The 24,863-nt window shown below is 50.2% G+C and overlaps 1 protein-coding gene across 2 annotated transcripts; it reads right to left on the bottom strand.

Annotated features, from left to right (window-relative positions):
- Positions 1-3,456: 3,456 nt before the first annotated feature.
- KRT78 (keratin 78) lies at positions 3,457-24,621 on the bottom strand. 2 transcript variants are annotated; one of them, XM_033221974.1, is made up of 10 exons: positions 24,527-24,621; positions 12,644-12,718; positions 12,012-12,226; positions 10,866-10,926; positions 10,300-10,395; positions 8,623-8,787; positions 8,155-8,280; positions 4,263-4,483; positions 3,952-3,986; positions 3,612-3,871 (listed from the first exon to the last, which is right to left on the bottom strand). In XM_033221974.1, exons 1-10 carry the CDS (start codon positions 24,545-24,547, stop codon positions 3,612-3,614), a joined length of 1,275 nt encoding a protein of 424 aa, XP_033077865.1. In that variant the 5' UTR covers positions 24,548-24,621. The 2 variants fall into 2 exon arrangements, with proteins under 2 accessions (XP_033077864.1, XP_033077865.1); XM_033221973.1 differs by lacking the exon at positions 24,527-24,621 and having other exon boundaries at positions 3,457-3,871; positions 12,644-13,917.
- Between the last annotated feature and the right edge of the window lie 242 nt (positions 24,622-24,863).

Genomic DNA, 24,863 nt, shown 5'->3' with positions numbered 1-24,863 from the left:
GCAAGAAGATGGGCTCAAAGTGAACAGAGACTTGCCTGAAAAAAAAGAGCGAGGACAGCATCCTTGTGCTCCCCACCCCCACAAGATGAGCAGAACGACCAACCAGCCTGTGTCCCCAGGATCCCAAAAGAGGACATGGGACTGCCATGGAGAAGGCTTGGCCTCCCTCCCTTGTTCGCCACAGCCCAGGGAGGGCAAGTGAAGAGACTGCCTGCTCCAGGACCAGAGGGAGCTGTGGGATCTTCCCCTAGGGCCCCTGGGAGGCTGTAAGTGGCTCCCAGTTGCTTGAAGAAGTTGAACCCAGCTCCCACGAGGAATGGGAGTGACAGCACTTGCAGAACTAGTCCCTTAATAGCCAAGAGGAGATTTTGGAGTTAGGACACTGGGCATTTGGGGAGCCAAGCCAAGCCATCTCCCACACTGAGCTGCGTGTCCTGGGGCAACTCGCAACTTCTCTGAGCCCCATTTCCTCCTCTGCCTATAAGCAGGGCCCTCCATGGAAGCCCTTTGGAAAAGTGATCCCTGGATGAAGCCGCCACTTCCCACTGACCTTTGTTTCCTTTACCCAGGCTAAGATCACTTTCTCAGCCTCCCTTATCTCTCCCTGGGCCGTGTGGGAGGAGGAAACAGTCAGGAGTGGGCCCTAGCCTCCAGGATGTGGCTGTGGGCCCCCTCTGAGTCACAGGACAGCCAGGCTGGTGGGACTGAGAGGCAGTTGGTAAACACAAGTCTCACCTCACCTCAGACACTGACACTCAAGCCATCCCTCACACATATTTACCAAGCATGCTCTCTGGGCCAGGCTTTGTGCTGGGAGCTGGTGACAGGTGCACAAGGCCCAGGGCATACTCTCATGGAGCTCCCGGCTTGCTGCTTGAAGACAGCCTCCCTCCCACCCAGGCTCACAGTCCAGGCCCAGACAGAAGCCTGGGAGGCCACTTTGCCTCCACCAGCTCTCACCACTCTACCTTCAGACAGGACATGCAAGCTAAGACCTTCTTTCTACAGTCCAGGGAGGAACGGTTTCCTCCCCTTCTGCCCTCCACAGAGAGGAAAAGCTGCTGCACACTGCTATACTCATTACTGAGGGGCTCCATCTCTGGAGACTGTCACCTGCCCAGAGTCTCCCCCGATGGCAGGACACAAAAGCAGAGGGGATAGAAGGTTGCTGACGCTGAAGGGAGGGGGCAAGACAGTGGATACTGCCAACCTAGCGCCTACTGAGGGCCAGGCTGGGTGCCGAGTAATAAGAAAGTTATAGGAACAAAGGAGCCTCCAAAGAGTAGGGCTTTCTGAGCTAATTATCATCATTTTTACGGTCAGCATTTACTCAGCACATACTATGAGGCAGACAGTGGCCTGGGCACCATCCCTGCAATGGTATGTTGAGTCTTCACGATGGTGATGCTCCATCTGCCTCCCTCCCACTCCATTCTCCACCCTCCTCTGACCCTTGTGGGCTGCTCCCTGGCACTCTGGCTTCCAGTTGGGTTGACCAAAGGGAGACACCAGCAGGTGATCAGAGGGAGGAGAGAGGTCAGGTGTTTCTTCCCAGCTCCCTCCCTACTTCCAACCCCTTCAGACCACTGTCTGGGGTCACGGCTGCGTCTCCCCAAGATTACAGCTTCTGCTGCCTCACTGCTTCTCTTGACCTTCAGCTCTACATAAGGCGACCAGCCCATCCTGATTTTCTCAGGACTGCCCAGCTTTAGCTCTGCAAGTCCTCTCAGTCTTGGACACACTGAGAGGGTGGACCTCGCTCTAGGGGTGGTAACAGCTTCCTGCCATTGCTGGTCCCTGGCCTCTCCATCCCTGTTCCCTCAGCCCTACCTACACCACTGCAAGTAATCCTTTCGTTAAAGTCAGTTTAGCCCTCTCAGGCCCTCACTTCCAAGACGACAAAGAAAAGAAGGAACAACAATCACGCCCACGGCCACGTGCAGCCTATTCACTGCACAAACTCTACCTGAAACGTGCCCGAGGGCAAGGCCATTAAGAAAGTCTTCATCTGAAAACGTGGTAGAGGCCACCACCGTCAGGGACATTTCCAAAGCGAGTGTCTTGGATGTCTGGGTGCTTCCCAGGCTGAATACGAAACTGCATTACCGTGTGAGGGAGCCACTCACAGCAGGCCAGGCAGGAAGCAGCCTTGTGAAGCCCAGAAGGACCCAACACCCATATCCCAATTCAGAACGGCAGGTGCTGCCCGCAACCTCCGCCAAAGCCCATGTAAAGGGCTGAATCCCTCAGCACTAAAGAAAGACTATCCTCTGGGAGGTGAGGGGGAAACAGAAATTATACTTTTTTAAAAAGTCAATTTAATTGAACTACCTTGGATGAATTTCATTTCCTTCTGGGATCCTAGTGGCACAGTCGCCACACAGCCCTGTGAGGTACATATTATTATTATTCTCTTTTTACAGATGAGGTAACTGAAGAGGTCAAGCCGCTTGATCAAGGTCGCACCACTAGGAAATGGCAGAGCTGGGATTCAAGCCTAGAAGTTCTAGCCACATCCTCACCGGTTCCTGTCTCCTTCACACAAAGCTGAAAAGCCTTCTTGCCTAATTTGGATGGAGAGATTCATGGATCTGAGGAAAGGCCTGCCCTCCCTCTAAAGCAAGGACAGGTGTAATGTGAACTCCTGCAGCCCAGACAGTGGAGTGTGAGGTTGAGCAAGGTCCCCCACCTGGGTCTGGAAAGCAAGAATGGGGAAAGAGCAACTGCAAGCACCCATGAGGCCGCTGGGGGTGGGTAGAAAAGGTGATCCTTCCAGACCCTCCTGGCACCCCACCCGACTCCCACACTCCTGGCTTCCTGCAGAGTTTCCTGAAGGAGAGGAAGGAGGAGAAGTTTCCAGCCTCATGTTCAGACTTGCCCAAAGATAAGATGAGAGCTAACAGATAAGGGGGGTAGGGGCAGAGTTTGAGCCCCCAGTCTCCATCAGAGCCCCTAGGCACAAGCTGAGCACATCCTCATCCTAGGTGCAGGAGTGCCAGGCTAATTGAGAAGCTGAGTCCCTGACCAGAACCAGACAGACACAGAGCCCGGGACAGCAACAGGTGCAGCCAGACTGCCAAGGACAGGAAGGGCCCAGCAGGTTAAACATGAGAATTAGAAAATATTCCTAGGAGGAGAAAAATTTGGTGCACAGTCAGGAAGAAGGAAGGGGGCTGCCCCCAGTCAGAACTAGAACCTCTTAAAACAGGCAATTGATGAGGAAGTGAGCTACAAGCACAGCTAAAACATCAGTGGAAGTATGCGAGATGGAGGGCACCCCGAGGAACACACTGGAGGGCTTGAAGGATCCCTTGATAGAGCGGCTGGTAGGTGGAATGAGATACCAATAGGACCCGTGTGGACACACATATGCCACAGATTGCCTTCCAAGGAGGGGAGGCTCGGGAGCCACACAGCTTTTGTTTTGCTGGGTGAGGTGTGCAAGCACTTAGAGCATTCAGAACAGCAGGAGGAGAGACTTTATTGATTTTTGCAACATCTGCTGTGAGCTGGCTTGGGCTGTGGGCAGTGGACACAGAATTGGCCGTGCAGAGCCAGCTGATGGGGGGAGCAGGCCAAATGTGTTCAGGAAGAGGTGGCTGCTGGCTCACTCAGTAGGTGATGGATGTCTTCAGACTTGACTCAACTGTCTTCTTCAGGATGGTGTGGCAGCTGGAGCCAGAGCTGGAGCCAGACACAGAGCAGGAACCCAAAACAGGGTCCTTCTCAGAGCTCAGGATAATGTTGGAGCCTCCAGTCACGATGCTGGTGCAGCATGACCCAGAGCTGCCTTTCCCGCCACCAAGTCCACAAGTGCTCCCCAAGCTTCCACCAACTCCTCCAGACACGACAGTGCTGCCTCCCACCGAGGCTGCCAAGAAATGCACCGGGTCAGAGCAGGGTCCTCGGCTCCCCGTGGAGATCCCATCCCCAAAGTGCCCTGATACTCACAGATAGTGACCTGGCTGGGGCACTCCCCAGACATCCTAGGGGAAAAAGGACAAGAGAGGGATACGCTAAGAAATACTGCAAAGAATGCATCCCCACGAGTTTTTAAGCCCCTCAGAGCAGGTCACCCACCCTCTCAGCAGATAAAATCCACAGTCCCCAACTTAAAATATCTCTCTGCAGCGTCGGTTGCCCTTAGCGACTCACAATGTCAGGAAATCTCTCGGAATCCTCTTTAGCAAGCAGCTCACTGTGTTGGCATCCCATCCTCCTCCCCCACCTCATATTCCCAGGTCCCTCCAAGCCTCCCTCACCTGCACTCCTCGCCCTCCAGCAGCCTGCGGTAGGTGGCAATCTCCACATCCAGGGAAAGCTTCGTGCTCATCAGCTCCTGGTACTTGCACAGCAGCTGGGCCAGGTTCTGCTTGGCCGTCCTCAGAGCAGACTCCAGCTCATCCACCTTGGCCTGAGCATCCTTGAGGGCCAGCTCCCCACGCTGCTCAGCGTCAGCAATGGCGGCCTGCAGGCTGGCGTTCTGGAAGCGAGGTAGAAATGAGCGAGAAAATGGTTGTAAGTCCAACATAGCCTCTCAAAGCACCCCTGTGAATATCACTTGAGGGCTGGGGTGGATCATAATCTCATGAGCTCAAAATTATCCATGGCCGTCTGTACCAACACCACCCCTGCAACAGGCTCCTCTTATTCTAAGGGAAGGTATTGCTTCCCTCACTTCCTTACCTCCTGCAGTAGGTTGAAGAGAATCCCCCAAAACTTTCATGTCCACCCAGGACCCCAGAATGTGATCTTATTAGAAGTAGGGTCTTTACAGATGTAATTAATTAAGGATCTCATGATCAAATCATACCATATTTAAGGTGATCCTTAAATCCAATGACTGGTGTCCTTATGAATAGAAGAGAGAACACAGAGACAGACACAGAGAGAAGAACTCATCAGAAGAGAGAGGCAGGGCTGGGCGTGGTGGCTCACGTCTGTAATCCCAGCACTTTAGGAGGCCAAGGCAGGCAGACTACAGGAGTTCAAGACCACCCTGGCTAACACGGTGAAACCCTGTCTCTACCAAAAATTTAAAAAAAAAAAAAATAGCTGACCGTGGTGGCACACACCTGCAGTCCCAGCTACTGGGGAGGCTGAGGCAGGAGAATTGCTTGAACCCAGGAGGTGGAGGTTGCAGTGAGCCAAGATCGTGCCACTGCACTCCAGCCTGGCAACAGAGCAAGCCTCTGTCTCAAAAAAAAAAAAAAAAAGAAGAGAGAGGCAGAGATGGGAATGATGCAGCAATAAGATGAAAAATGCCAACGAGCTCCTGGAGCCTGCAGAAGCTAGCAAGACCCAGGGAGGACTCCCACTGCACCTTCAGAAGAAGCACAGCCCTGCCAACACCTTGATTTCAGACTTCAAGGCTCCAGGACTGGGAGAGATTACATTTCTGTTGTTTTTAGCCACCCAATTTGTGGTGATTTGTCATGGCAGCCCTAGGACACTAGTACAACTCCTGTGCCACCTCCCCAAGTGCTCTTTCCCTATTTCTTCCCACCGCCAGCCCTCGGCTCCTCTCCCAGGGTGCTTAGTGCTCTTCCTGTACCATGGATCACCACCTACAAGGCTCCCCCTGAGGGCCACCAAGGTTCTTTTTTTTTTTTTCAGACAGTCCCATTTCAAATACTTTGTCCTGTTGTCAGAGTACATCAAACTGTGTGCCTCAATTTTGGGTTTGAAAAATATAATCTCAGCCGGGTGCAGTGGCTCACATCTGTAATCCCAGCACTTTGGGAGGCTGAGGTGGACAGGTCACCAGGTCAGGAGATCAAGACCTTCCTGGCTAACACAGTGAAACCCTGTCTCTACTAAAAATACAAATAAACAAAAAAAAAATTAGCCAGACATGGTGGCACACACCTGTAGTCCCAGCTACTCAGGAGGCTGAGACAGGAGAATCGCTTAAACCTGGGAGGTGGAGGTTGCAGGGAGCCAAGATCGCGCCACTGCACCCCAGCCTGGGTGACAGAGCAAGACTCCTTCTCAAAAAAAAAGAAGGAAAATATAATCCCTTTACCGACAATAGAAAGCTAGAGGAAGGATGAGATCCCTGTCTTTATCAGCCTTACAGTTGATTTGCCCTCATATCTGACTCAGGAAAGAAGGAATTATCTAAAATCTGTCATTATTAGGTCCCCACTCTGTGGATAGAAACATAATCTCTACTCTATAGATGAAGAAACTGAGGCTTAGAAAGATGGGTGGCAGAACTGGGATCCTAACCCACTTGGGCCTGCGCAGGGGAGCCCAGTTAATCATGTTTGTGCAGGAAAAGCAGCAGGGGACAGTATTATATCCCCAGGAGGGATTCTCCCACGAAAGGCACATTGCTGTGTGAGGAGCTGTGATTCCCAGGCCCAGGTACCCAATACACACTCCTGCATGCTGTCACTAGACTGTGAAGACCACACGCTTCAGAACCAGCTGGGCAACCTCATTTAAAAAGCAGGTTTCTGGACCCTATCCTTAGAGATTCTGACTCCTCAGCTCTGCCAGGAGGCCAGGAATCTGGATCTTAACAGCCACCCCAGAGGATTCCAAAGCAAGGGGTCCAAATTGGTTGGTGGCAGCAAATTGAGCAAGAGGACTCATCACATTCCTCTCAGGCCTTGCCTCTCATTGCAAACAAGAGCCAGAAGGATGGTTTGGGATGAAGTGTGGATTCTGGATACTCCAAGAACCCTCCCCAGAGGGCTTTGCTTAGGAGTCAAGGGACCGCATGTGACTTTTGAACCAAGCTGTAGTGCTTGAGAAAATGGCCTGACTCTGTGGTCTCTGCTCTCCATCCTCCACTGATCCCCAAATTGATCTTTTGGGTTTAGGAAATATGAGTGTAAGAATACTTTACAGTTTGCCAATTCATAACACTTCACACCTAGAAGTGAGGTCTCCTCACTGCAGGAGGAACAGGAAATGGCCTCCTTTCCCTTGCCAATCCCTTCCTCTACTTCTGACCATTGTAATGTATCTACCTAAGGAGAACTTAGCCCCACCCTGCCACCCACCTCACTTACTCTCTGAGGCCCTGGCTCCCAACTTCCCCCACAGGGCCCCAGGACCTTCAGTGTTTGACCTTAAAGTCCCTGCTAGGCTTGAGAAGTAAGAGTCAAAAAAAGAGATAAGAAAAGAGATGTGGGCTGGGCACGGTGGCTTACACCTGTAATCCCAGCACTTTGGGAGGCTGAGGCCGGTGGATCACCTGATGTCGGGAGTTCGAGACCAGCTTGGTCAACATGGTGAAACCCTGTCTCTACTGAAAATACAAAAATTAACCGGGCATGGTGGTGGGTGCCTGCAATCTCAGCTACTCAGGAGGCTGAGGCAGGAGAATTGCTGGAACCTGGGAGGCAGAGGTTGCAGTGAGCTCAGATCACGCCATTACATTCCAGCCCAGGCCAACAAGAGTGAAACTCCATTTCAAAAAAAAAACAGAAAAGAAAGAAAAAGAAAAGAGATGAGGCTGGGTGCAGTGGCTCACGCCTATAATCCCACCACTTTGAGAGGCCGAGGTGGGCAGATCACTTGAGGTCAAGAGTTTGAGACCAGCCTGGCCAACATGGTGAAACCCCATCCCTACTAAAAATACAAAAATTAGTCAAGCATGGTGGCACGTGCCTGTAATTCAAGCTACTCAGGAGGCTGAGGCAGGAGAATCCCTTGAACCCGGAGGCAGAGGTTACAGTGAGCCAAGATCACGCCACTGCACTCCAGCCTGGGCAACGGAGTAAGACTCTGTAGGAAAGAAAGAAGGAAAGACAGAAACAAGAAAGAAAAGAAAAGAAAGAGATAAGAAAAGAGAAAAGAGATGAATTAACCATCTCCCCAAAAGGTTGAAAGCAAGATGTACACCTGGACTTAGGCTCCAATGCTGTCAGCCCCCTCCCCAACGCCAAGGGAGTGCAATGCAGTGGCACTATCCCACAGAAGCCAACATGCAGCTAGAAGTCACAGCAGGAAGGCTGAATTCACCCTAAATGGGGCTTGTAGTTCTCTTCTCCCCAAATTATCCAAAGCTCCAGCCAGTTATCAAGGTCCTCGACACAAACCCACTGGCAACCCGAATGGAGAGACAGAAACTAGGAACTGGGGAGTGAGTTGAAGACACAAAGGCAATGAGAGGATGTTTGGGGGGCTCTGGGAATCTACCTGCTTCTTGAGGTTCTCAATCTGACTCTGCAGCCTCTGAATCTCTTGGTGTAGCCGAGAGATCTGGACTTTCGTTTCCTGCATCCTGTCCCCATGAAGCTGGGCAGACATCTGAAGCTCCTGGTACTGAGAGGGGAACAGAGGGAACACCATTAGTTGAGAGGACCGCCATCTTTGACCATCTCCCCATGTTTGGAATGCCACCTCTCACTTCCTTATTTGGAGTGTTTGTTAAACGCCTGCAGCCAGGACACAGTGGGATGTACTTCCAGAAGTCCAAGTTTATCTCCCATGGTTCCTCTGCATCGCCTCCCTCCTGGAGGGGAAATGGCCCTGCCCACCCAGCCCCAGACCTTCAGGGAGGTAACTGGAACTACCCCAATGGAATCTAGGTGGATGACCACCCTAGATTGTGGGCATGGAGACCTAGCCATTTCCAGCATGGTGCTGCCCCCTGGGTCCCACCACCTTGGTCTGGTACAGGGCCTCAGCCTCAGCCTTGCTGGTCCGGGCGATCTCCTCGTACTGGGCGCGGACCTCAGTGATGATGCTGCTGAAGTCCAGGTAGCGGTTGTTGTCCATGGACAGTACCACAGACGTGTCGCTCACCTGGGTCTGGAGCTGGCCCAGCTCCTGCAGGGAAGACAGACTGAGTGTCCACCCACCCCCAGCTCCCTCTCCCCTTGAAGCCTAGGATGGTTGAGCAAGATGGTGAATTTCTGCTTACACGCCGTGACCCCCATTCATCCCAGGTGGCATTGAGTATGCCCTGCTCACCATGGGACTTGATCTCCTCATTCAAAAATGAGGGCCATAGGAGGTGGTCTCTGAGGTCTCTTGCAGCTTGGACATTAATGGAAAATGACCTGCAAGGCCGGAAATCACCCAGCCCATCACTCCCCAGGCTTCATTTTTTTCTTCTTCTTCTTCTTTTTTCTTTCTTTCTTTCTTCTTCTTCTTCTTTTTTTTTTTTTTTTTTTTTTTTTGAGATGGAGTCTTACTCTGTTGCCCAGGCTGAAGTGCAGTGGCATGATCTCAGCTCACTGCTGTAACCTCCGCCTTCCAGGTTCAAGCCATTCTTCTGCCTCAGCCTCCCTAGCAGCTGGGATTACAAGCATCTGCCACCAAGTCTGGCTAATTTTTGTGTTTTTTGTAGAGACAGCATTTCGCCAGGCTAGTCTCAAACTCCTGACCTCAGGTGATCCACGTGCCTCAACCTCCCAAAGTGCTGCTGGGATTATAGGCACGAGCCACTGTGCCCAGCCATCTTCAGACCTCTTATCACATTCCTCTGTCTCTTGCTCCTACAACTCTGGCCACACTGGCCTTCCTCAGACAGCACACTCCCACTGTGGGCTGCAGCCACTGCCTGGAATCCCGGAAACCCCCCTGCGTGGTGACCTTTCTCACCTCCTCCAAATCTTTGCTCAGATTTTATCTCCTAAATAAGGCCTACCCTGTCCACATGATTTGAAATTGGCACCTGCTCCATGTTCCCAATCCTCCTTTCCCTGTGGTCATTTTCCTTTTTTCCACTATGTTTATAACCTTCTAGCATACTGTATAATTTCCTTATTTACTAAGTCTGTTGCTTATTGTCTGTCTCCCAATAGAAAGCAAACTTAGCCGGGCGCGGTGGCTCATGCCTGTAATCCCAGCACTTTGGGAGGCCAAGGCGGGTGGATCACGAAGTCAGGAGTTCAAGACCAGCCTAGCTAAGATGGTGAAACCCCATCTCTACTAAAAATACAAAAATTAGCCGGCTGTGGTGGCAGGCGCCTGTAATCCCACCTACTCGGGAGACTGAGGCAGAGAATTGCTTGAACCCGGGAGGCAGAGATTGCAGTGAGCTGAGATCACACCACAGCACTCCAGCCTGGGTGACTGAGCAAGACTCCATCTCAAAAAAAAAAGAAGCAATCTTTTTGTCTGTAGTGATTTTTGTCTGGTTATTCATTGATGTATCCCCAGGACCTAGCAATTCACATAGTAAGTTTTTAGTAATTGGTTGTCGAGTGACTGAATGACCCAGAATCTAAGCCAACCTAACAGACTTCCCCTCTGGCCACTCTCCCCATGGCCACGGGGAGCCTGCCCACCCTGTCCCCTCTCTTGGCTCCCGCCTGCCCTTTGGTTGAGCCTCACTTCTTCATTCAGATGCTTCAAGAAGCAGATGTATTCTCTCAGAGTCTCCAGCTTGCCCTCCAACTCCATCTTGCTCAGGAAAACCCCGTCCGCATCCTAGACACAGCGGGAGAGAAACCATTCAACCCCCTCTTCTCCTTTGGGGACCCTACTCTGGCTCAGGAATTCTGTTCATGCACTGCTCGACACCCATCCACCATGCCTCCCAAGTCCCCCTCCTTCCTCCTCCAGCCCCACCCTGTCCTGCTCTCTCCTTTGCCCAACATTGACCCAACATCGCCTTCAGGAAGTCTTCCCTGATTAATCGCAACCAGTTCTGCTTCTTCCTCTCCCTCCCCACCCTCTCCTGCAGTGACATCAGAGCTCGTCAAGCAGTCCTTCAGTCAGATCTTGTCTTGGGGTCCCTGTGTCTAGGCAGATATCCCATTTCCCCAGGGGACCCCTGCAGGCAGAGCAATAGCCTGTCCTAAATCAGGACCTCTCACCCTTTCCCTCCCAGCCTAGGACTAGGCTCCGTGTACAGTGGGTGCTCAGGACATAAGTGGAGCACTGGCCCCCACCCTCACCTTCTTGAGGACCACAAAGTCATTCTCAAGTGTGGCGCGCCTGTGGGCCTCCTCCTCATACCTGCCAAATAAGTAGAGAAGGACGCAGTTCGAGGCTCCACGGTCAGAGCTCATGCCCCCACCTCCAAGCATGACCTCCCTGAAAAGGACTCCTTGCCTGAGAATGCCCCCAAACAGGACAACAACCAGCCCTTCTCTCCTTTCCCGCCACGTCCTGGCTAGGTACCTGTGCCACTATTTCAGCCCATGTCCTTTTGATGATGACAGCCACATTGTTTCAGTTTATAAGGCACATTAGAATACCTTTTCCCACTTGCTACTCACACCCATCACTGGGGCAGGCAGTTTGGGTTTTATCAGAGAGATTAGACTATTTGACCAAGACCCCACAGATGACTAGGTAGACAAAGCAGAGCCAACCCAGGTCTCCTGACTCCAATCCTGGGCTCCTTCCAGAACCTGCCTTCCTCCACTTCACATCCCATCATCCCAACAGGCCTGGGAGGCCGGAAGGGCAGGTGACATTTCCCAAGTTTCCAGAAGGGAAACCAAGTCTGGGAGAGGTGAGATGCCTTGCCCAGGCCGCACAGCTACCCCTCACTCACAGTCGCCCCAACCCAAGCCCCCTATTAGTCCAGGGCTCTCTCCACTCCATCAGGTGACCTAGGTGTGCAGCCCAGAACCACAACTCATCTGTGAATTGTGTCACGGGTCTGGGGACGGCCCCACTAAATCGATTCCCTCCCCTCCTTGGAACCAGAGAACATCTGAATCACTTTAGCCCACAGCCTGCTGAACAGGAATTTCTCAAGAAAAAAAAAAAAAAGCCACTAGGGCATTGTTTAAATAAGCCCTTCCTAGCCTTGACCAGAAACACGGGCCCTTGTAGCTGGGGCATGTAGGACACTGGTCTCCTCGCCTTTCCTCCAAGGTTCTCCAGACCTGGGTGGGGGCTGCGAGACACCTCCTTTACCTGTAGCAGGTGGGCATCTGAGAGCCTGGGGAATGGGGATGCGGAGGGGTAGAGGGGAGGCCAGTCATGTGCCTCTGGGTCCTCAGTATGTGGGACACCTCCTGACTGTCAGACCCAATCTGAGTCCTCCCAGACCCCGCCCACACAGCATGGGGAAATTTCAGTGTGCCTACTTGAACTTATACTCCTCCTCCTGGTCCCGGCAGGCCTTCAACTCAGCATCCAGAGCCCCTCGTTCTCCCTGGAGCTGCTGCAGCTGCTTCCTGAGCTGATCCAGGCAGGCCTCAAAGATAGGCTCCAGGCCCTGCTGGCTGCCACTCAACCCTTGTTGCTGTAGCAGGTGCCACTTGGTCTCCAGGACCTTGTTCTGCTGTTCCAGGAACCGCACCTGCAGCAGAAGCAGAGGATCCCTGAGGCTCCCGTGGGACTCCCTGTGCACAGCCCCTGGAAAGTAAAGCCTGTGGGACCCTCCCATCAGCTCCACCTTTCCGCTGTCTCCCTGCCCAACCTGGCCGGGGGAGCCTCATGACCTTCCATGACACTCTGAACACACCAAAAGACTGGACAGACTAATGGGGCAGGGTCTTTCCCCCTGCTGGCTGGCCGTTCTCTGTCCCTGAGCCCCAGTCATGGAACAACAGGGCCTCCGCATAGCCAGAGTCCAGTTAGTTCACAGGAGGGACTTCCTTACAGAAGAAGTTATTAGAAAAGTGGTAGGAGGACAAACTTCCCATTCCCAAGTCCATCAAGAGCAGCTCCTCTAAGGGGAGCACAGAGACAGTGGCTTGGCTGAGTTGACCCTCACCTTGTCAATGAAGGAAGCAAACTGGTTGTTGAGGGTCCTGATCTCCTGGGTCTCCTGCGTCCGCACCACCTGGAACTGGGGGTCGATCTCAATCTTCAGTGGGGTCAGCAGATTCTGGTTGATGGTCACTTCTTGGATGCCCCCCGGAGGGCACAGGGAGAGCCCAGGCCCAGCACTCCACTCCCCAAACTGCACCCCCAGCCTTCCCCCTGACCCCCAGGTACTCCCGCGAGAGCCTCCCAGGCACCCCCCAAAGGAATTAAGGCTCCTGCTGCTGAAGCCTCCCTTGCTGCGGCCCCTTGAGCCAGCAAAACAGGCTGAGCGAGAGCTGAAGCCCCTCTGGGCCCGGCATGGGGAGAGAGACATGGCAGAGACAGACAGTCACGCAGCTGCAGATGGACAGACAGATTGTCAAGGTGTGTGAGTTTCTGCCCTGGGGCCCCAGCACGAGACTTTTATCCACTCCCGTACCTGGGCTGGGCCTTGGAGAGCAAGATGCTCTTGACCTGACTGTGTCTGTCACTTGGCTCCAGCTGACTTATTCTGACGTGCCTGGAGAATAAGTGTCCAGCATGTGCAGAGCCAAGGGAGAAGGAAACCCAGACCCTGCCCTCGGTGCTCCCAGGTTGTTGGAGAAATAGGCATGCCCAAAGACGAGGAAGCAGGCAGGAGACCAGCATGTCAGTGCTGAGGGACAGGGAGGGATGGCCAGAGCAAAGTCACTGAGGCCACTCAGGGAAGGCTTCCTGGAGCAGATAGGGAAGCAGGGGGGAGTTTGAAGAGGAAAGAAAGCTAGAAGGGGTTCAGAGGAAGCATCAGAGTGCCCTGGATTCTCAAGGGAGAATCTGCCTCAAGGAGTTGGAGAAGGAACGCACTTGCAGCGCCACAAAGCGAGGAGGTGTTATTGCCATCGTTGGCTAAAAGACACTCCAGGATTTGGAAATGAAACAGAAAAACAGGGTTTCCAAGTCCTTCCTCTTGCCCAACCCAGCAATCATCCATGAGGCACCACCCACTGAAACCAGGCATCTCCATCCAGGATCTCATGGGACAGTTCGTTTCTGACCCAGCCTGTAGCTCTGCTCCTTCCACAAGCACTCAGGGCCAGGCCCATCCACCTGCCATCAGGCTCTGCTTCCTCAGGTTACAAATCAGAGCCACCCAGCCTCCAAAATGAAATGTGCATTTAGGGCCAGGCACAGTGGCTCATGCCTGTCATCCCAACAGTTTGGAAGGCTGAGGAGGTCAGGAGTTTGAGACCAGCCTGTCAAACATGGCGAAACCCCATCTCTACTAAAAATACAAAAATTGGCCAGGTGTGGTGGTACACACCTGTAATCTCAGCTACATAGGAAGCTGAGGCAGGAGAATTGCTTGAACCCAGGAGGCAGAGGTCGAGCAGTGAGTCAAGATTGTGCCTCTGCACTCCAGCCTGGGCAACAGAGTGAGACTCCATCTCAAAAAGAAAAAGCAATGTGCATTTAGAAAAATACTCCAGATGGACTGGGAGCAGAAACAGGACATTTGGGGTTCCCCACAGGAACCTCTGCCTCTGGCTTGAAAGTCTGGTGGTTGGAGGAAAACTCTAGGGTTCATCTGATACTTCAGAACAAACTCTCCTGAGTGGCAGGACTCCTGGAAGGAAGGCATCCAGTAGACTCCACTTAAGCTCCTCCACCACTGGCCGGCAGAGTTGGACCACTCTGATTTGGGGAAGTATCTAAAATTTCTTATTTACATGGCAAGGGGGCTATATCTCCCGGTCCCCCTCCCCTTTCCTAGAGCCTGGCACATTCGTAAGCAAGGACACTGGGGCCTTTGACAATGCAACTCAAAGCAAGGACAAACGAGGGCTCAGAATACTGAACACTCAAGAGATGTGCTATGAGGAAGTCACTCTTAGCAATTTGAACAATCCCACAGATACTCCACCCCAAGGCCAGATAACAGTGAGTATGCCTCACCTCCCTCCAGAGGATTAAAAGCCCCTTCCTCCTTCCCCTGGCCCCAACCGGCAGCATGCCTTAATGAAACTGAATGGCAGGTGACCTCAAGAGGAAGAAGAGTCAGGGCCTTCAGTGAGGAGAACAAAGGAGTTCAAGGAGGAAGGGACCAGGTAAGGAAGAGACGAGGAGAGAAAAGACCCAGGAGGAGAATTAGGTGCACCAAGGAGAGAGGAGACAATGCAGAGCAGCCAGAGTCCAGAAGAGGGCTGGGAAATGCATTGAATTCTGCTCATTTCTCAGGGGACCCCAAGCCCTACCCCCTGGGGACCACTGTGCAGGGGCGAGGTTCTGGGCCTGCCTTCCAGAACCCACAAATGTGCTTGAGAAAGATTTCTGTGAACAGAATTCTACCATCCCTCTCTGTCAGGATTCAGGGTGGAGGACAGAGGCCACATTTGGGATGGGGCCAAATCCACCTCCATGGAACTTCCCCATATTTGTAATTTTATAGATAACAGAGCCAAAAGGGCACTTCAAGGTCATCTGAGCCAATGCCTTTGTTTTACACTCGAGGACCCTGAGGCCCCATAGGTGTGGGGCAGGGCATAGAGACTGCATACTCTAGGGCAACATAAGAGGTTGCCAGGTGACCTCTAAGTCTGCTCTGGCCCATCCCTCTGTGATCTTAGGGACTTGCTCAAGGCAACCCACAGAGCTCCTCAGGCTGGAGGCACCACCTGTACCCAGCTCAGACCACTGCCCCATGGAGCAGCCCACAATGAATCTCCTCCCCATTCCACATGCCCGCCCACCCTTCAAACTTTCTAAGACAGCACCACTAAACACTGAATCACAGCTCCATGATGTATGTCCTGTCCACCCCTCTATCCAGCTCAGCGTCTGGCATACACTAGGCATCAGTCACTATTTGTTTAAACAGATGAATTTTTATCCACGACCATTATACCCAGGGACATTGCAGAATCCCCAGATTTGCAATTGCTGCTGTAACAGATGCTGCCCCTACTTAGAAATAATTCCCCTACTTAGAAAGATGGTCATGCAGTGATGGGGAGAATGACAAAACAGTCTGGAGATTGAACCAGGCCCCTCAGCAGCCAAGTGACTTGGTTTTGCACACAAAGGTGCACAGAGATCCCAATTCATGCAGCAGCAAAAGCATAATTGGCTCACATCATGGACTTAATACTAAATCCTGCAGTGCCAAGGCTCTAATGGGTTATATCTTTCCTCAGTTTCCCCTGCTCCAGGTTAACCCTTCTCAACCACACCTCATGCTCTGCAGCCTGTGCCTACCTTGGCCCTTGTCAATGGGAAAGCCCCTGCCAGCACAGCTTTTTTGTTTTGTTTTGTTTTGTTTAAGACAGGGTCTAGCTCTGTAGCCCAGGCTACAGCGCAGTGGCGCAATCTCCGCTCACTGCAGCCTCAACTTCCCAGGCTCAAGCTATCCTCCCACCTCAGCCTTCCGAATAGCTGGGACTACAGCCACACACCACTGCACCTGGTTAATTTTTGCATTTTTAGTAGAAATGGGGTTTCATCATGTTGCCATGTTGCCTATGTTGAACTCCTGGGTTCAAGCGAACCGCCCACCTCAGCCTCCCAAAGTGCTGAGTTTACAAGCGTGAGCCACTGCACCCGACATCTCAGCACAGCTTCTTATGGCTTTCCCGTGGCCTCTTCTCTCACTGTACCACCCTAAGTTCACCGTTGGCCACAGCTACAAGTCTCCAACCTTTCTCTCTAATTGCTCTCAAGCCGGTTCTTGCTTGTGCAGTCGATCTTTTCACCCAAAAGTCATTTATTCACATTTATTCATTTATTCAACTACATATGATTGAGCACCTACCATATTTCAGGTCCTGTGCTGAGAGTTAGAAATTTACCTGAGAACCAGGCTGGGCATGGAGGCTCACGTCTGTAATCCCAGCACTTTGGGAGACCGAGGTGGGCAGATCACCTGAGGTCAGGAGTTCAAGGCTATCCTGGCCAACATGGTGAAACACTGTCTCTACTAAAAATACAAAAATTAGCTGGGTGTGATGGCAGGCTCCTGTAGTCCCAGCTACTCAGGAGGCTGCAGCAGGAGAATCGCTTGAACCCAGGAGGCAGCAGTTGCAGTGAGCCGAGATCACGCTACTGCACTCCAGCCTGGGCAACACAGGGAAACTTTGTCTCAAAAAAAAAAAAAAAAAAAAAACAGAAATTTACCTGAGACCAAGCCCCAGCCACTGAACTAAGAGACCTTAGAGTCTATTGGGGAAACAGATATTAAACAAGTCTTTAAGAATAATTACAATTGGGAGAGAAAAGTATAAGGCACAAAAGAAGGCTAACCTAGTTTATCCCCTAATTTATTCTCCAACACTCCAGAACACTCCAGCCTCAGGGCTTTGGCACTCGCTGTGTCCTCTTCCTGGAATGCTCCTCCCCAGATACCCTCCTAGCTTGCTCCCCATCTTCTTCCGGCCTTCCTCTGCCTTCTCTGGCTGTGCCAAACCAAAACTGCAACCCCAAGACCAACCCTCCTTTGCCACTCTTCTCCCCTTCCCTGCTTTCCTTCTACTTGGCATCTATCGCTTCCTCATACACCGTGTATTCTACTCACTCATTCTGTTTGCCAGCTTTCCTGCACTAGAATGTGAGATCCAAGAGGGCAGAGATTTTGTCTATTTTGCTCACCTCTGTATTCTCTGCACTTAGGAACGGTGCCTGGCAGCCAGTAGGTGCTCCGTACATACTAGTTGAATGAATGAATCCCCATTCAGTTTCATCTTGGTGATTTCCTGCCAATCTCTGGAGATCCTTCTGATTCTCAATTCTCTTCTTTGAAACAATAGTCATCCCCCGCAACCTGCCCACCCATTCATTTGGGAAATGTGGTTTCATTACTCTATGTGCACATGAGTATGTGTTATTGAGCATCTACTATTGGCTGAACAATCAGCTAAGTGATACAGGAGATACACAATGCATAAGCTGCCTCCCCAACCTGAAGTAGTGTCCAGTCTCGTGGAAGATACACACATGAGCACAGAAACTAAGAGGAGGAAGGAGCTGAGAGGGTCTGTCCTGGTTGCAAGTTGGCATGTTGGTGTGGTGGGGGAGTTCCTATTGCTCCAGCGGCCTGGTCTTGAAGAAAAGCAAGGACAATGGCCCGTGGCGTGCTCTTCTTACAAACCCTCCCTCTGTTTGGAAATCTACCCAGCTGTACTTTTCTCCAGATCCCACTTTTGCCATCTTGCCTTCAAGAACATCAGAAAATTTGTCAAATGTCTCATTGAAACCCAGAGAGCCTCTGTCGGACCTACAATAACTATGAAGATCACATTGTCACGGGGCGCTGTGGCTCACACCTGTAATCCCAGCACTTTGGGAGGCCAAGGCGGGTGGATCGCTTGAGCTCAGGAGTTCAAGACCAGCCTGGGCAACATGGCAAAATCCCATCTCTACAAAACATACAAAAATCAGCCAGGCATGGTGGTGCACACCTGTGGTTCCAGCTACTAAGGAGACAGTGGTGGAAGGATGTCTTAGCCCAGGAGGCGGTGGTTGTAGTGAGCCAAGATCATGCCACTCCACTCCAGTCTGGGCAACAGGCTAGACCCTGTCAAAAAAAACAAAGATAACAATACTGAATGGGCAAAAACTGGAAGCATTCCCTTTGAAAACCAGCACAAGACAAGGTTGCCCTCTCTCACCACTCCTATTCAACGTAGTATTGGAAGTTCTGGCTAGGGCAATCAGGCAAGAGAAAGAAATAAAGGGTATTCAATTAGGAAAAGAGGAAGTCAAATTGTCTCTGTTTGCAGATGACATGTGTATATTTAGAAAACCCCATCATCTCAACCCAGAATCTCCTTAAACTGATAAACACCTTCAGCAAAGTCTCAGGATACAAAATCAATGTGCAAAAATCATAAGCATTCCTATACACCAATAACAGATAAACAGCCAAATCGTGAGTAAACTCTCATTCACAATTGCTATAAAGAGAATAAAATACCTAGGAATCCAGCTTACAAGGGATGTAAAGGACCTCTTCAAGGAGAACTACAAACCACACTGCTCAAGGAAATAAGAGAGGACACAAACAAATGGAAAAACATTCCATGCTCATGGATAGGAAGAATCAATATCATGAAAATGGCCACACTGCCCAAGGTAATTTATAGATTCAATGCTATCCCCATCAAGCTACCACTGACTTTTTTCACAGAATTGGCAAAAAAAACTACTTTAAATTTCAGATGAAACTAAAAAAGAGCCTGCATAGCCAAGACAATCCTAAGCAAAAAGAACAAAGCTGGAGGCATCATGCTACCTGACTTCAAACTATACTACAAGGCTACAGTAACCAAAACAGCATGGTACTGGTACCAAAACAGATACATAGACCAATGGAACAGAACAGAGGCCTCAGAAATAACACCATACATCTAAAACCATCTGATTTTTGACAAACCTGACAAAAACAAGCAATGTGGAAAGGATTCCCTTATTTAATAAATGGTGCTAGGGAAACTGGCTAGCCATATACAGAAAGCTGAAACTGGATTCTTTCCTTACGCCTTACACAAAAATTAACTCAAGATGGATTAGAGACTTAAATGTAAGACCTAAAACCATAAAAACCCTAGAAGAAAACATAGGCAATACCATTCAGGACATAGGCATGGGCAAAGACTTCATGACTGAAACACCAAAAGCAATGGCAAAGAAAGCCAAAATAGATAAATGGCATCTAATTAAATTAAAGAGCTTCTGCACAGCAAAAGAAACTATCATCAGTGTGAACAGGCAACCTACAGATTGGAAGAAAATTTTTGCAATCTATCCATCTGACAAAGGGCTAATATCCAGAACCTACAAAGAACTTAAACAAATTTACAGGAAAAAAGCAAACAACCCCATCAAAAAGTAGGCAAAGGATATGAACAGACACTTCTCAAAAGAAGACATTTATGCAGCCAACAGACATACGAAAAAATGCTCATCATCACTGGTCATCAGAGAAATGCAAATCAAAACCACAATGAGATACCATCTCATGCCAGCTAGAATGGTAATCATTAAAAAGTCAGGAAACAACAGATGCTGGAGAGGATGTGGAGAAATGGGAATACTTTTACACTGTTGGTGGGAATGTAAATTAGTTCAACCATGTGGAAGACAGTGTGGCGATTCCTCAAGGATCTAGAACTAGAAATACCACTTGACCCAGCAATCCCATTACTGTATATACCCAAAGGACAACAAATCATGCTACTATAAAGACACATGCACACGTATGTTTATTGTGGCACTATTCACAATAGCAAAGACTTGGAACCAACCCAAATGTCCATCAATAATAGACTGGATAAAGAAAATGTGGCACATATACACCATGGAATACTATGCAGCCATTGAAAAAGGATGAGTTCATATCCATTTACAGGGACATGGATGAAGCTGGAAACCATCATTCTCAGCAAAATATCACAAGGACAGAAAACCAAACACCACATGTTCTCACTCATAAGTGGGAGTTGAACAATGAGAACACATGGACACAGGGAGAGGAACATCACACACTGGGGCCTGCTGGGGGCCGGGGGGCTGGGGGAGGGATAGTGTTAGGAGAAATACCTGATGTAAATGATGAGGTGATGATGCGTCAAACCATCATGGCACATGTATACCTAGGTAACATACCTGCACATTGTGCACTTGTACCCTAGAACTTAAAGTATAATAATAAAAAATTTTTTTAAAGTTAACATTATCAGTGAGCTATTTTATCCAAAGATCAAACAACAAATGGGGACTTTATGACAAGCCCGATTCTCAGAACTTACATATAATAAGCATTTAGTGTTTACATTTACACTCCAACTTTTTTTTTTTTTTTTTTTTTTTTTCTGAGACGGAGTCTCGCTCTGTCACCCAGGCTGGAGTACAGTGGCCGGATCTCAGCTCACTGCAAGCTCTGCCTCCGGGTTTACGCCATTCTCCTGCCTCAGCCTCCCGAGTAGCTGGGACTACAGGCGCCCGCCACCTCGCCCGGCTAGTTTTTTTTTTTGTATTTTTTAGTAGAGACGGGGTTTCACTGTGTTAGCCAGGATGGTCTCGATCTCCTGACCTCGTGATCCGCCCGTCTCGGCCTCCCAAAGTGCTGGGATTACAGGCTTGAGCCACCGCGCCCGGCCTACACTCCAACTTTAAAACATTTAATGCTAACAACCCTATGAAGTAGGTACTTTATCATCATCTTACAGAAGGGGAAACTTACAGAAAGGGGCACGAAGAGAACAATAATGTTAAATGGCAGAGCCAGAATTTGGACACATGCTGTAGGCTTCAGAGTCTTTGCACTTTACCACCACACTGTGTTCCTCTCAGAGACCCAGGAATGTCAGTGTTAAAGGCTACCTTAGCCAACTGAAGCCCAGAGAAGTAGAGTAATGTACCTAAGGTCACACAGCAGATCCCAAACTGAAACTCATCCCTCAACAATCATTCACTCAGCATTTAGTAAGCACCACCAGGTGCCAGGCACCATGGGAGCCCAGGTTCAATGAAGATTAATCAAAGTTTCTGCATTGGAGGAACTTGCAGTCTGGTGAGGGAGAGGAAGGGTTGGGAAACTGGGGAACCTACGTGAAAACCAGTAAGGGCAATAGAGGCACCATTTCAGAGACTGTGGAAGGCTGCGTTTTTTCTTGAAGCAGAAGCATCAGGCATTCTTATTCTTGGCATTCTCCAAGAAAAAACAAAAGTCATCTCCTGGAGTCTAGAGCCTCCAGGCACAAAGGGAGCAGAGTGTAGGCTGGGAGGTGAGGATGGAGCTCCGCCTGGGCGAAGGGGAGGCTGGCCCACCCACATGCATTCAGGTCCCCCGGCTTTCACAGGCCAATATAGGGCTTGGCTACTGTCGTGTTGTTTGAGAGGGACTGCACAGAAAAGGCTGCTGTGTCCTGCCCCTGCCTTTGGTCAGCCTCCACTCCCTCACCATGGACACCCCGGTGACCTCCCTGATCCAGGCACCATGGAAGCTTCTCTCTGTTTTTGGCTTTTGCAGCTGAGAAGTGCATGTCGAATTCTAACCCAGAATATCCTGACTATCCTGAACATCAGTCATTGGCATTCAACCTTTACCATCAAGCTGCATTGACATTCCATAGGTATTATGGCATACTTAAGAGTTTTCTTTAGGTCGGGCGTGGTGGTTCATGCCTGTAATCTCAGCACTTTGGGAGGCCAAGGCAGGTAGATCACAAGGTCAGGAGATCGAGACCATCCTGCCTAACACAGTGAAAACCCATCTCTACTAAAAATACAAAAATTAGCCAGGCATGGTGGCAGGCGCCTGTAGTCCCAGGTACTCGGGAGGCTGAGGCAGGAGAATGGCGTGAACCCGGAAGGCAGAGTGCAGTGAGCCGAGACCACACCACTGCACTTCAGCCTGGGCAACAGAGCAAGACTTCATCTCAAAAAAAAAAACAAAAAAAAAAAGTTTTCTTTAAATCAAATCTAAATTAGTTCACTTTTTTCTTATCCTGACCCTAAACAATAACAGCCTTGAAATCTTGACTTCTGTGTGCTAATTCTTAATGCTCTAATTCATATTCAAATAAAACATAACTATTAAAATGTATGACGTTTGGCTGGGCGCAGTGGCTCACACCTGTAATCCCAACACTTTGGGAGGCCGAGGCGGATGCATCACCTGAGGTCGGGAATTCAAGACCAGTCTGACCAACACGGAGAAACTCCATCTCTACTAAAAATACAAAACTAGCCAGGCATGGTGGCTCATGCCTGTAATCCCAGCTCCTCGGGAGGCTGAGGCAGGAGAATTGCTTGAACCTGGAGACGGAGGTTGCAGTGAGCAGAAATCGCGCCATTGCAATCCAGCCTGGGCGGCAGAGCGAAACTCTACCTCAAAAAAAAAAAAGTAAGACATTTGTCTTTGTGCCACCTGAGTCCATCTTGTGTTTCTTCAGTGGCTTACACAGTACCCTTGAGGAAGGGCTCTAAGTTCCTCCAAAGCCAGGAAGGGCAAAGATGAATGTGGCTATTCTCTGACTTCTAGCACCAATCTTGGCCTGTTGGGCAAGAGAGAAAGAAGGGAGAAGATTACAGAGTGCACCCCTTCTCTACCTCATACCCAGGCAGAGCACACTCTGGCATTCTCTGCCCCTGGTACCCTCCTGCCTGCTGGGCTGCAGCAGGTAGCCCTGCTCCCGTCACTGAATTGGAAGTGAAGGAAAGTGGCACCCACCCAGGCAATGGGTTCACTGCAACAGGGAAAGGGTACCCCACAGGTAAGCCAAGCTGCTGCCTCTGCAGCCCCTCCATGCCCAGGAAGAGAGGCCCCGAAACCCACAAGAAGGGCATTCCTAAGGCAGAGACCTTGGAGAGAAAAGATTAGCAAAACATTGCCTGGGAGTCCAGAACTGAAGTATATGTCTCTAAGTTGAGGGTGGGAGTGAGGGATGATGCCAAACTTTGGAATAATAATGGCCCTTTTACCCATGGTGGCTAACATGATCATGTTCTACAACACACTTTTAAAAATACTATTGGTTGGGCACAGTGGTTCACGCCTGTAATCCCAGCACTTTGGGAGGTCAAAGAGGACAGATCACTTGAGACCAGGAATCCAAGATCAGCATGGCCAACATGGTGAAACACCATCTCTACTAAAAACACAAAATTAGCTGGGTGTGGTGGCACATGCCTGTAATCCCAGCTATTCAGGAGGCTAAGGCAGGAGAATCACTCGAACCCCAGAGGTGGAGGTTGCAGTGAGCAGAGATCACGCCACTGCACTCCAGCCTGGGCAACAGAGTCAGATTCCATCTCAAAAAAATAAATAAATAAAAATACTATTGGGAACTATCTGAGTGCCAATCACTGGACTGGACCTGTGCAGATCCTTCATCTTCTTTTATCTTCACCACAATCTGAGATGTGGGTATTATTCTTGCTCACTCTACAGACACAGAAACAAAGCAATTGTCCAAGATCTCAAAGATGGAAAGAGGCCAAGTTAGAATGAAAACCCAGATCTTCTAAACATACACTGCCCCAGTAGTCTTCCCAGGAACACTGTACAGCCTTCATGTAGTACATATGTTTACATGTTTCCTATATAACAAAGAAACCAGAAGCTTCCCTGGTGCTGGGGGCTATGGGGAAAGCACAAGGGAGAAGACACCAGCTCCCACTCTGCTGCAACACATAGCACTCTTCTCAGGGATGGGGCAGTGGTGTGTTATTGTTACACAAGGGGCTGTCTGTCGGGGAGGGAAGATAAGTCTCTTCTATAGCGTTTGCCATTTTCCATGGTGTAAATATTCCATGGCTGATTTCAAGCTGCCACCATGATGTCACTGAATGCAGAGGTGGGAAGAGATGCACACAACTAGGTCTCCTGAGTTTGCTCAAGCAGGCCCAGCACACCATGGGCCAGGGTGAGGAAAGGGAGACTGTCCCAGGCTGGGAGTCAGGAACACACATGCAGGAACAAACTGCTGGTGCCTGAGAAAGGAAGGGGATTGGGCAGAATTTCCGACTTTGGGGGCCCCTGAGAGGAGAAGAGGGAAGTGTTCAGACAAGAACTTGAGTTGAGAGTCCAGACATGCCCATCCAGGGCTTAGTACCCAGCCATTACCACCCTGACCCAATCAGGTTCAACCAGTTGGGTGCCCTGCTGCTAGCAACGGCTCCAGATTTGGAAAATATTATGAGGCCTGTTACTAAGGACAGCCTCCCAACACCCCAGAGGGTGAAGGGCAACTTCCAGGGGAAAGTTGCCAGGATTCCTACACCCTGGGGATGTTCAGTGAAAGCTGCAGCAGGAACTCCCGGACCAGGAGACAGAGTCGGGGGTTACATGGACCAGCTCCCTCCCCCTCAACCATCTCACCAGCCTCTCTCCCGTGGCCATCTGAGTGCTGTGCCCTGGGTGTTGGAAGTGAGGTTCAAGGAATTTCCATCTGAGAGGAGATCCGTATTTTCAAAACTGCAAGCTACAACCCACTATGGATTGTGAAATCAATTGCATGAGTCTTTACCAGCACATGAGTGTGCATCACAGGTAGTAAGGGTAATATTGCAACATGAAATTTTGTTCTGTGTGTGTGTGTGCGCGCATGCGCACGTGCAGAACTGTAATATAAAATGAATTTATTATTAGAGATCATTGTTCAAAAACAATTTCAGAAATTCCCTGACAAAGGAAGTCGTCCCCACACCCAAACACA

This window comes from Trachypithecus francoisi, unplaced genomic scaffold (assembly GCF_009764315.1).
Source record: "Trachypithecus francoisi isolate TF-2019V2 unplaced genomic scaffold, Tfra_2.0 Lachesis_group11, whole genome shotgun sequence".
NCBI lineage: Eukaryota > Metazoa > Chordata > Mammalia > Primates > Cercopithecidae > Trachypithecus > Trachypithecus francoisi.
The sequence above is the reverse complement of the archived record's forward strand: the minus strand, read 5'-3'. Positions and strand labels throughout refer to the sequence as shown.

Excerpts from the sequence above, each read along its gene's own strand:
- KRT78 (XM_033221973.1), bottom strand. The coding sequence starts at position 13,009 with ATGTCTCTCTCCCCATGCCGGGCCCAGAGGGGCTTCAGCTCTCGCTCA. Across the intron at positions 3,987-4,262 it reads CTGGAGGGCGAGGAGTGCAG|GATGTCTGGGGAGTGCCCCA; the intron begins GTGAGGGAGGCT and ends TTTTTCCCCTAG. Across the intron at positions 3,872-3,951 it reads CCCCAGCCAGGTCACTATCT|CCTCGGTGGGAGGCAGCACT; the intron begins GTGAGTATCAGG and ends ATTTCTTGGCAG.